Source organism: Notolepis coatsorum (genome assembly GCF_963971535.1).
Source record: "Notolepis coatsorum genome assembly, chromosome: 13".
Classification (NCBI taxonomy): domain Eukaryota; kingdom Metazoa; phylum Chordata; class Actinopteri; order Aulopiformes; family Paralepididae; genus Notolepis; species Notolepis coatsorum.
Genome location: NC_140177.1, coordinates 35,674,017 through 35,687,275, shown reverse-complemented (window position 1 = coordinate 35,687,275; position 13,259 = coordinate 35,674,017). Strand labels below are relative to the sequence as shown.

Genomic DNA, 13,259 nt, shown 5'->3' with positions numbered 1-13,259 from the left:
CTACATCACTCCTACACAACACAACCCTACACCACCATACAGCACCCCTACATCACCCTACATCACCCTACATCACCCTACACACCCACACCACCATACACCACCCCTACATCACCCTACATCACCCTACACCACCATACATCACCCCTACATCACCCTACATCACCCTACACCACCCTACATCACTACACCACCCTACATCACTACATCACCCCTACATCACCCTACATCACTACACCACCCTACATCACCCTACACCACCATACATCACCCCTACATCACCCTACACCACCCACCACCCCTACATCACCCTACATCACTCCTACACCACCATGCATCACCCCTACATATTCACCCTACATATTCACCCTACACCACCCTACACATTCACCCTATACCAGGGGTGGGCAACTTTGTATATGGTGAGGGCCACAAAATGTCCACAATCAATCTGGGGGGCCGCATTGTTTATCGGCAGTCCCGCCAGTAGTACCCCATCACTCAAATAGCCCTAATAGTCACAAGGTATATAAACAATTATAATTTGTTGTAACTTTGTTTTTATTCCATTTCAAATGCATTTAGTAATGCAATTTCAACTTTATGAATTTATAAACAGCTGAATTTAAAAGTATTGCTGTGTAACCCCAAATATATACAAAAATTATCAATTATAATTAAGGCTTCTAATAAAATAAATGTATGAACTTAAAGCCCACTGCTCAACAAACACAAAGCAGCATTCCTGCTGCATTTCACTACAACAGTAAATCAAAAGTGCAATAATAAATGATTTTGTTAAATGTATAAACTTTTATCCTGCTACTAAACAAAACATTATAACACTGAAATGCATGTTATGGATATGAAGCACTCAGGAATGTTTTGTTTAGTAGCAGGATAAAAGTGTATACATTTAACAAAATCATTTATTATTGCACTTTTGATTTACTGTTGTAGTGAAATGCAGCAGGAATGCTGCTTTGTGTTTGTGTTATTAGTGTTATCTGAACACTATAGTAAACAAGTAAAGTGCAAGTAAAGTAAAGTGCAATACTACATGCCTCCCATTGACCCTTTATCAAACTGGCATGACATTCACCCTCGCCCCACAGTGGGTCAATAATGGTTATAATAATAATAATAATAATAATAATAATAATAATAATAATAATAATAATAATAATAATAATAATAATAATAATAATAATAATAATAATAATAATAATAATAATAATAATAATAATAATAATAATAATAATAATAATAATAATAATAATAATAACAATAATAATAATAATGGTCCCCTCTCTACACCTCTCCATCATCTCCCCCCCTCTCTACACCTCTTCATCATCTCTTCCCCCCTCTCTACACCTCTTCATCATCTCCTCCCCCCCCCCTCTCTACACCTCTTCATCATCTCCTTCCCCCCCCCCTCTACACCTCTTCATCATCTCCTCCCCCCTGTCTTTAATGAGACACTTGTGGTCTCTCTTGTTGGCGCACAATAGCAGGAATGTCAACTTCAATGTTTGTGCATGCAATCTGCATCAGATGAAATAATGTTTCATCCGACAGCCTGTTTCTCTCCTTTGACTTGATGTGCTTCATGTTTGAGAAATTGCTCTCACATATGTATGTGCTCCCAAACATACTGGCCATAGAGAGGGCAAAGTCCCTGAGGAGTGGGAAGCGGGGCTCAGGTAGCAGTTTCCAAAACGAAATTCCCCTCTCATTTCTCTTTGCTTGAAAAAAAGGATCCGACTGTAGCTCGCACAGTTCAAGCTGCAACGGTGGGGGCTGCTCTGACACCGTAGCGGTGAGGGGGCCGGCAAACAGCGCTATCCGTGACTGCATGCCGTTGAAATCTTCAAACCGATCATTGAATTGCATTTGCAGTGTTTCAATGTCGTTCCTGTACTTTCCGACGGCTCAGCCATCGGATTTCTGTGTGTAGCTGCAAGTCGCCATAATCAGTGTCCATCTCTTCCAAAAAGGAGACAAACTTTCTATGGTTTAGTGACCTGTTGCCTCCACGAATTAGATTGGTAACCTTGGTAACCAAATCCATAACATGGCTGTAGTCAAGCTTCTTGGCACAGAGAGCCTCCTATATCAGATAAAAAAAAAGAAAAACGATTTAACGACTCTCGCATATAATTTTACTACACTCGACTCGCATTGGTCATTATTAGTGACCCACAATAGATGGAAATTATGTTAGCGAACTTACCTGATGTATAATGCAGTGCAGCATTGGACACTCAACGCCACTCTGCCTTAGAAGCCCGGCGAATCCTGTGCGTTTTCCTTTCATTGCCGGTGCTCCATCGGTAACAACAGCCGACAGTTTATCAAAACCCCCATATTGCTGCACGGCACTTTCAACAGCGTTTCATATGTCCACACTAGGGCTGACCCCTATTAGTCAAATAGTCGACTAATCGATCGAAAGGAGCCATAGTCGACTGCCAACTCTTCTTAGTCGAATACAATACAAAAAAATAAAAAAATAAAAAAATTAAAAAAATTAAAAAATAAAAAAAATAAAAAAATATTATATATATATTTTTTTATATTGGCCTGGGGCCGCATGGAACGTCGGTGAGGGCCGCATGTGGCCCGCGGGCCGCCAGTTGCCCCTCCCTGCCCTATACCACCGTACATCACCCTATATCACCTACATCACTCTACATAACCTTAAATCACCCTATATCACCTACATCACCCCCACACAACCCTACATCACCCACACACAACCCTACATCACCCTGCATCACCCTACATCACTCTACATCACCTCTACATCACCCTACATCACCATACATCACCCCTACACCACCCTACATCACTCTACATCACCCTACATCACTACACCACCCCTACATCACCCTACATCACCCTACATCACCCTACATCACTACATCACCCTACATCACCCTACATCACCCCCACACCCCCCTACATCACCCTACATCACCCTACATCACTCTACATCACCCTACATCACCCCCACACCCCCCTACATCACCCTACACCACCCTACATCACCCTACATCACCATACACCACCCTACATCACCATACATCACCCCTACATCACCCTACATCACCCTACACCACCCTACACCACCCCTACACCACCCTACACCACCCCTACACCCCTCCTACACCACCCTACACCACCATACATCACCATACATCACCCATACACCACCCTACATCACCCCTACATCACCCTACATCACCTACATCACCCCTACACCACCCTACATTACCCTACACCACCCCTACATCATCCCCCACACCCCCATACACCACCCCTACATTACCCTACATCACCCTACACCACCCCTACATCACCCTACACCACCCTACACCACCCACCCTGCATCACTGCATCACCCTACATCACCCTACATCACCCCTACATCACCCTACATCACCATACACCACCCACACCATCATACACCACCCCTACATCACCCTACATCACCCTACACCACCATACATCACCCCTACATCACCCTACACCACCCTACATCACTACACCACCCTACATCACTACATCACCCCTACATCACCCTACATCACTACACCACCCTACATCACCCTACACCACCATACATCACCCCTACATCACCCTACACCACCCACCACCCCTACATCACCCTACATCACTCCTACACCACCATGCATCACCCCTACATATTCACCCTACATATTCACCCTACACCACCCTACATATTCACCCTATACCACCGTACATCACCCTATATCACCTACATCACTCTACATAACCCTAAATCACCCTATATCACCTACATCACCCCCACACAACCCTACATCACCCACACACAACCCTACATCACCCTATATCACCCTACATCACTCTACATCACCTCTACATCACCCTACATCACCATACATCACCCCTATACCACCCTACATCACTCTACATCACCCTACATCACTACACCACCCCTACATCACCCTACATCACCCTACATCACCCTACATCACTACATCACCCTACATCACCCTACATCACCCCCACACCCCCCTACATCACCCTACACCACCCTACATCACCCTACATCACTCTACATCACCCTACATCACCCTACATCACCCTACACCACCCTACATCACCCTACATCACTCTACATCACCCTACATCACCCTACATCACTCTACATCACCCTACATCACCATACATCACCCCTACATCACCCTACATCACCCTACACCACCCTACACCACCCCTACACCACCCTACACCACCCTACATCACCCTACACCACCCCTACATCATCACCCTACATCACCATGCATCACCCTACATCACCCTACATCACCTACATCACCCCTACACCACCCTACATCACTACATCACCCTACATCACCCTACATCACTACATCACCCTACATCACCCTACCTCACTACATCACCCTACATCACTCTACATCCCTACATCACCCTACATCACTACATCACCCTACATCACTACATCACCCCTACATCACCCTACATCACTACATCACCCTACATCACTACATCACCCCTACACCACCCCTACATCACCCTACATCACTACATCACCCCTACATCACTACATTACCCTACATCTTTGTATTGGCCGACTGTCATTCCTGGGTGTGCTGACACCCGCAATTATTTCTCTTCACGCTGTACCAAAGTTGTGATGTTGAATGAATTGAATGTCCAAAGTTTTATGCTGGTACGGTTTACAGGGTTTATTGTTGTCCAAAGGTAAATGATAGTGAATGAAGGGTTAAATCAGAACAGTTGTCAATTGCTCCATGGTCAGTTCCAACAGTGAGACAGGTTTGAAGGTAAAACCTCAGCAGGTGCATGAGATCACAGTAATTAGTTAGGCTACTTATAGAGGTGGGGCTGTAATGGGTGGTGAGCCCTCCTAGTGTCCAAACACAAACAAGACACTTAGTCCAAACAGTGCATGGCTCTAATATATATATAATATAATATATATATATAATAATAATATAATAATATATAAATCCACCAAGTCTGTTTCAGCTTCTACAATCACCCTACATCACTACATCACCCTACATCACCCTACATCACTACATGACCCTACATCACTACATCACCTTACATCACCCTACATCACTACATCACCCTATATCACTACATCACTACATCACTCTACATCACCATACATCACTACATCACCCTACATCACAATACATTACTACATCACTACACCACCCTACATCACCCTACACCACCCTACATCACTACATCACTACATCATCCTACATCACCCTACATCACTACATCACCCTACATCACCTTACATCACCCTACATCACTACATCACCCTACACCACCCTACATCACTACATCACTACATCACCCTACAGCACCATACATCACTACAGCACCCTACATCACTACATCACCCTACACCACCCTACATCACTACACCACCCTGCATCACCATACATCACCCTACATCACCCTACACCACCCTACATCACCCTACATCACCCTGCATCACCCTACACCACTTTACATCACCCTACATCACCATACATCACCCTACACCACTACATCACCCTATATCACCCTACATCACCCTACATCACCGTACATCACCCTACACCACTACATCACCATACATCACCCTACATCACTCTACATCACTACATCACCCTACATCACCATACATCACCCTACATCACCCTACACCACCCTACATCACCATACATCACCCTACATCACCCTGCAGCACCCTACATCACCCTACATCACCCTACATCACCATACATCACCCTACATCACCCTACACCACTACATCACCCTACATCACCCTACATCACCATACATCACCCTACATCACCCTACACCACTACATCACCCTACATCACCCTACATCACCATATATCACCATACATCACCATACAGCACCCTACAACACTACATCACCATACATCACCCTACATCACCCTACATCACTACATCACCCTACATTACCCTACATCACTACATCACCCTACATCACCCTACATTACCCTACATCACCCTACATCACCCTACACCACTACATCACTCTACATCACCCTACATCACCCTACATCACTCTACATCACCCTACACCACCCTACATCACCATACATCACCCCTACATCACCCTACATCATCCTACACCACCCTACACCACCCATACACCACCCTACACCACCCTACATCACCATACATCACCCATACACCACCCTACATCACCCTACATCACCCTACATCACCCCTACATCACCCTACATCACCCTACATCACCTACATCACCCCTACACCACCCTACATCACCCTACACCACCTCTACATCACCCTACATCATCATCCCCACACCACCATACACCACCCCTACATTACCCTACATCACCCTACATCACCCTACATCACCCTACACCACCCTACACCACCCCTACACCACCCTACATCACTGCATCACCCTACATCACCCTACATCACCCTACACCACCTACATCACGCTACATCACCCCTACACCACCCTACATCACTGCATCACCCTACATCACCATGCATCACCCTACATCACCCTACATCACCTACATCACCCCTACACCACCCTACATCACTACATCACCCTACATCACTACATCACCCTACATCACTACATCACCCTACATCACCCTACATCACTACATAACCCTACATCACTCTACATCCCTACATCACCCTACATCACTACATCACCCTACATCACTACACCACCCTACATCACTACATCACCCTACATCACTACATCACCCCTACATCACCCTACATCACTACATCACCCTACATCACTCCATCACCCCTACATCACCCTACATCACTACATCACCCCTACATCACCCTACATCACTACATCACTACATCACCCTACATTTTTGTATTGGCCGACTGTCATTCCTGGGTGTGCTGACAGTCGTCCACGATGCACCCGCAATTATTTCTCTTCACACTGTACCAAAGTTGTGATGTTGAATGAATTGAATGTCCAAAGTTTTCTGCTGGTACGGTTTACAGGGTTTATTGTTGTCCAAAGGTAAATGATAGTGAATGAAGGGTTAAATCGTCAATTGCTCCATGGTCAGTTCCAACAGTGAGACAGGTTTGAAGGTAAAACCTCAGTAGGTGCATGGGATCACAGTAATTAGCTAGGCTACTTATAGAGGTGGGGCTGTAATGGGTGGTGAGCCCTCCTAGTGTCCAAACACAAACAAGACACTTAGTCCAAACAGTGCATGGATCTAATATATATATAATATAATATATATATAATAATATATAAATCCACCAAGTCGGTTTCTGCTTCTACACACCGGCCCCATAATTGTGCACCAACACAATTATAAAATTATATATGCATCAAAGAAGCTACGACACAATCTAATCAATGTCAATGTCCTCAATAATAAACAATATGAAATCACAATTTTTTTTTTATTATTGATCTTTTTCCCCCTCCTTTTTCCTCCGATTTTCTCCCATTCCAATGTTAGTCGTTATGCCAATTCCCAATCCCCTTCCTGGTCGCTGCGCACTTACCCCCCACAGTCGGTCTGGGAGAGTGGAGGCTACCACGTGCTTCCTCCGACACACGTCCAGCCAATCAACCGCTTCTTTTCACTTGGCAGCGCGGATTCTCACTGAGAGGGCGTAGCGTGTGGAAGGATCACACTATCCCACTTAGATCCTATCCGTGCTTAGCAGGCGCCCCGACCGAACTGTAGGAGTCGCTGTTTACAACGACCCGGACCCACCCCGCCAGCTTCTCCCACCCTCTAATACTGCCAATTGTATTAGTGTGAACGGCCAGCCAAGCTGGTGACAACCCCGGAGCTGTGAGATGGACTCGAACAGGCGAATCCAGCCGCTCCGGGGTTGGTGACGAACGCAATCTCTGTTACGCCACCTGACCGCCCCTATGAAATCACAATTCTAAACACAAAGAAGCTTGACTGGGTCCTGGTGTTCGCTTGTTGTCCCTATGCATGGGAAGAACAAATTAATTAGTGATTCAAATAACAGTCAAGGTAACTCAATAATATTCAACGTTTTTTTTTTATTATTGATCTTTTTCCCCCTCCTTTTTCCTCCGATTTTCTCCCATCCCAATGTTAGTCGTTATGCCAATTCCCAATCCCCTTCCTGGTCGCTGCGCACTTACCCCCCACAGTCGGTCTGGGAGAGTGGAGGCTACCACGTGCTTCCTCCGACACACGTCCAGCCAATCAACCGCTTCTTTTCACTTGGCAGCGCGGATTCTCACTGAGAGGGCGTAGCGTGTGGAAGGATCACACTATCCCACTTAGATCCTATCCGTGCTTAGCAGGCGCCCCGACCGAACTGTAGGAGTCGCTGTTTACAACGACCCGGACCCACCCCGCCAGCTTCTCCCACCCTCTAATACTGCCAATTGTATTAGTGTGAACGGCCAGCCAAGCTGGTGACAACCCCGGAGCTGTGAGATGGACTCGAACAGGCGAATCCAGCCGCTCCGGGGTTGGTGACGAACGCAATCTCTGTTACGCCACCTGACCGCCCCTATGAAATCACAATTCTAAACACAAAGAAGCTTGACTGGGTCCTGGTTTTCGCTTGTTGTCCCTATGCATGGGAAGAACAAATTAATTAGTGATTCAAATAACAGTCAAGGTAACTCAATAATATTCAACGTTTTTTTATTTTTTTTTAACAAACAGAGCCATATAGCTCTGATAGGCATATAGCCAATGTCTAATCAATGTCCATTCAATGTTCAACAGAGCCCTATAGCTCTGATAGGCATACAGCCAATGTCTAATCAATGGTCAACAGAGCCCTATAGCTCTATAGGCATATAGCCAATGTTTACTGGTTGTGACTCTCCATCAGGGTCATCAGGACTGTCTGCGGTAAGTCGTCGGGAAGTCTCAGGACGGCTTTCCCAGGTTTCCCTGCTCCGTCTTCTCTTATAATTCTTTCTCTTGGAAACTGGCATGATTGCAAGTGTTTGGTCATCACCGGCCCCAGTAACACCATGTGTTTTTCCGTCTGAATTCAAGACTTCTTTATGTGTCTATCATTTGATAAGCTTCTTCAGGTAGTTGGTTTTCCATTTCTTTGTCTTTGTTTTCATTGTCGGAGGCTCCTGTAGTGATGTCAAAACTCTTGCTCCGTTTCTTGTATTCTTTTGAAGTTGTATCATCTTTCTTAGATGTTCTGTCTTTCTTCCCTCTCTGAGACTCAGTGGTCAGAGAATCATCTATTGGCTCATCCTCCACAGAATCTACAATCTGATATGAATCCCACACTTCTTCTGATACCTCTATCTTGGTTCTGCTCTTTCCCGTTAGCTCGTCATCTCCTCCAACACTCTTGTCCTCAGAAGGTCTTTGCAGAGTAGAGCTACGCTTTGGGAGATGCACTTCTATGCTGCCGTCTTTCTCCTCTTCAGGACGGTGCCGCTTGGTCAGCCTTTTTGGACTGGCTGCGACTGCTGTTGTCCTGCTTCTGAGAGCTCTTGTTTTAAACACTGGAGGTTCAGTAGTGGTTTTGTTATGTGCATCTTCCTTATGTGCATCTTCCTCTTCCTCTGCTTCATTCTCTGAGGAGCTGCAGTCGTGCACATCATCTGGTTTCCCAGTACACTCTTCATCTGTGGAATCATCTGATGCCTCTCTCTCATCATCCTCATTTTCCTCCTCGTCTTCATCAGGTGTACATGTAGCAGAGTTAATGGTTGGTTTTGCTGGTGCTGTTTCAGGTTATTTGTTCTGCCTTTTCATCACCTTTGCCAGGATGCTGCTTCCGCTTGTTTGATGTAGATCAGTGTGAGACTGAGGGGCTTGGGTATGAGAGGTTGTTGGCAGCACATGCCGGCTTCGACCAGCAGGGGCAGCACATCTTGTTTTAGCAGTATGGCTTGGCCACTGGTCCACCTCTTCTACTCCATCGTCTTCCTCTTCTTTATCACTGTCCTCCTCGTCTTCATCATGTTGACTATGCAGTTTGTTTTCGTCATCGGCGTCCTCCTCTTCATCATCGACGTCATCGACGCCGTCCTCCTCACCGTCTCCATCATCATCATCGTCTAGTTCATTCTGAGGAACTGTCTGAGGAACAATCCACTCCTTGGAGGGAATATGAGGCGTGATCGCTTTGTCGTCCTCTTCTTCATCATCGACGTCATCATCGACGCCGTCCTCTTCCTCACCGCCCACATCACCATTGTCATCTGGTTCATTCTGAGGAAGTCTCTGGGTAGGACCCATCAGGTCACCCTCCACCATCCACTCGCTGGAGGGGACATGAGGTGCGATCGAATAGTCATCCTCATCTTCATCCTCGCTGCCCTCTTCTTCATCGCTGTCCTATTCTTCATCGCTGTCCTCTTCTTCATCGCTGTCCTCTCCTTCACCGCTGTCCTTTCCTCTGGACTCCGACCACGGCTTGCGAAGTTCAAGGGGGAGTTTATGTATTTTGTGCTCGCACTCCTTGGAGCTGAAATCAACACAGTGATTAGTAAAAACATATTCATTGGCCGGTTCAATGTTGCGCCTCTCAGCCAAGACTCCCATCGATGATGCCCACCTGGCCGCTTGCTTGGCTGCTCGCTCGGCTGCTCGCTCGGCTGCGCGCCTGGCTGCGTGTTCGGCTGAGAGCTTTTCCAATTCCAATTTCCTATCACTTTGTTGTTTCTTTATCCTGCTTTCCAACTCGTGTCTCAAATCTTTAAGGTTTACATTGGCAAGGGCAGCTTCATATTTCCAATTACTTTGTTGTTTCTGAAGCCAGTTTACAGTGGCAAGGCATATAAATAAGAATTCCTTTTCATCTTCAGCCTCTCTTAGCCTAGAGCGTACCCATAAGCTTTCCTTTTCATCTTCAGCCTTTCTTAGCACGGCTTCTTCTTTAATTGCAATTTGCCTCTTTCTCATCTTGGCTTCAGATATTTTGTTATTTATTCTTTCCAATTCCAATTTCAAATCTTTAAGGTTTAAAGCGTTTAAATGGGCAAGGCGTACAGATTTGCTGGTTTGCCTCTTCCTCATCTTGGCTTCAGACATTGTTATTTATTCTTTTTATTTTTTATTTATCCTTTTGTTATTTGAATGTTGCATTCACTTTCCTCCTTTTCACTTGCGTCCTACTGTCGTGAGGGTAACTTAAAACTTTTGTACTCACGTCCTTCTGTCGTGAGGACACTTTCAAACTTTGTAGCCCCACGTACTTCTTTCATGAGGAGAGTTTCAAACTTTTTACTCACGTCCTTCTTTCATGAGGAGACCTTCAAACTTTGTAGCCCCACGTACTTCTTTCATGAGGAGAGTTTCAAACTTTTTACTCACGTCCTTCTTTCATGAGGAGACCTTCAAACTTTGTATTGGCCGACTGTCATTCCTGGGTGTGCTGACAGTCGTCCACGATGCACCCGCAATTATTTCTCTTCACGCTGTACCAAAGTTGTGATGTTGAATGAATTGAATGTCCAAAGTTTGCTGCTGGTACGGTTTACAGGGTTTATTGTTGTCCAAAGGTAAATGATAGTGAATGAAGGGTTAAATTAGAACAGTCGTCAATTGCTCCATGGTCAGTTCCAACAGTGAGACAGGTTTGAAGGTAAAACCTCAGCAGGTGCATGGGATCACAGTAATTAGCTAGGCTACTTATAGAGGTGGGGCTGTAATGGGTGGTGAGCCCTCCTAGTGTCCAAACACAAACAAGACACTTAATCCAAACAGTGCATGGCTCTAATATATATATAATATAATATATATATAATAATAATATAATAATATATAAATCCACCAAGTCGGTTTCTGCTTCTACAATTACCCTACATCACTACATCGCCCTACATCACCCTACATCACTACATCACTACATCACCCTACATCACTACATCACCCTACATCACCCTACATCACTACATCACCCTACATCACTACATCACCCTACATCACCCTACATCACTACACCACCCTACATCACAATACATCACTACATCACTACACCACCCTACATCACCCTACACCACCCTACATCACTACATCATCCTACATCACCCTACATCGCTACATCACTACATCACCCTACATCACCCTACATCACTACATCACCCTACATCACTACATCACCCTACATTACCCTACATCACCCTACACCGCCCTACATCACTACATCACCCTACATCACCATACATCACTACATCACCCTACATCACTACGTCACCCTACACCACCCTACATCACTACATCACCCTACATCACCCTGCATCACCATATATCACCCTACATCACCCTACACCACCCTACATCACCCTACATCACCCTGCATCACCCTACACCACCCTACATCACCCTACATCACTACATCACCCTACATCACCATATCACTACATCACCCTACATCACCCTACATCACTACACCACCCTACATCACAATACATCACTACATCTCTACACCACCCTACATCACCCTACACCACCCTACATCACTACATCACTACATCATCCTACATCACCCTACATCACTACATCACCCTACATCACTACATCACCCTACATCACTACATCACTACATCACCCTACATTACCCTACATCACCCTACACCACCCTACATCACTACATCACTACATCACCCTACATCACCATACATCACTACATCACCCTACATCACTACATCACCCTACACCACCCTACATCACTACATCACCCTACATCACCATACATCACCCTACACCACCCTACATCACCCTACATCACCCTGCATCACCCTACACCACCCTACATCACCCTACATCACCATACATCACCTTACATCACCCTACACCACTACATCACCCTACATCACCCTACATCACCCTACACCACTACATCACCCTACATCACCCTACATCACCCTACATCACCCGACATCACCATACATCACCCTACACCACTACATCACCCTACATCACTACATCACCCTACATCACCCTACACCACTACATCACCCTACATCACCCTACATCGCCCTACATCACCCTACATCACCCTACACCACTACATCACCCTACATTACCCTACATCACTACATCACCCTACATCACCCTACATCACTACATCACCCTACATCACCCTACACCACTACATCACCATACATCACCCTACATTACCCTACATCACTACATCACCCTACATCACTCTACACCACCCTACACCACCCTACATCACTA

At 45.5% G+C, this 13,259-nt stretch overlaps 1 protein-coding gene across 1 annotated transcript in view; it reads right to left on the bottom strand.

The window, feature by feature from the left end:
* Positions 1-10,331, bottom strand: part of LOC311239327 (neuropilin and tolloid-like protein 1) — a gene marked incomplete at its 5' end in the record, with an annotated part of 105,015 nt that extends 94,684 nt beyond the window's left edge. The window contains one exon of the mRNA XM_084327633.1: positions 10,112-10,331. Within this exon, the coding sequence (XP_084183759.1) occupies positions 10,112-10,331 (220 nt within the window). The remainder of the gene's footprint in view (positions 1-10,111) is intronic.
* Positions 10,332-13,259: the final 2,928 nt, after the last annotated feature.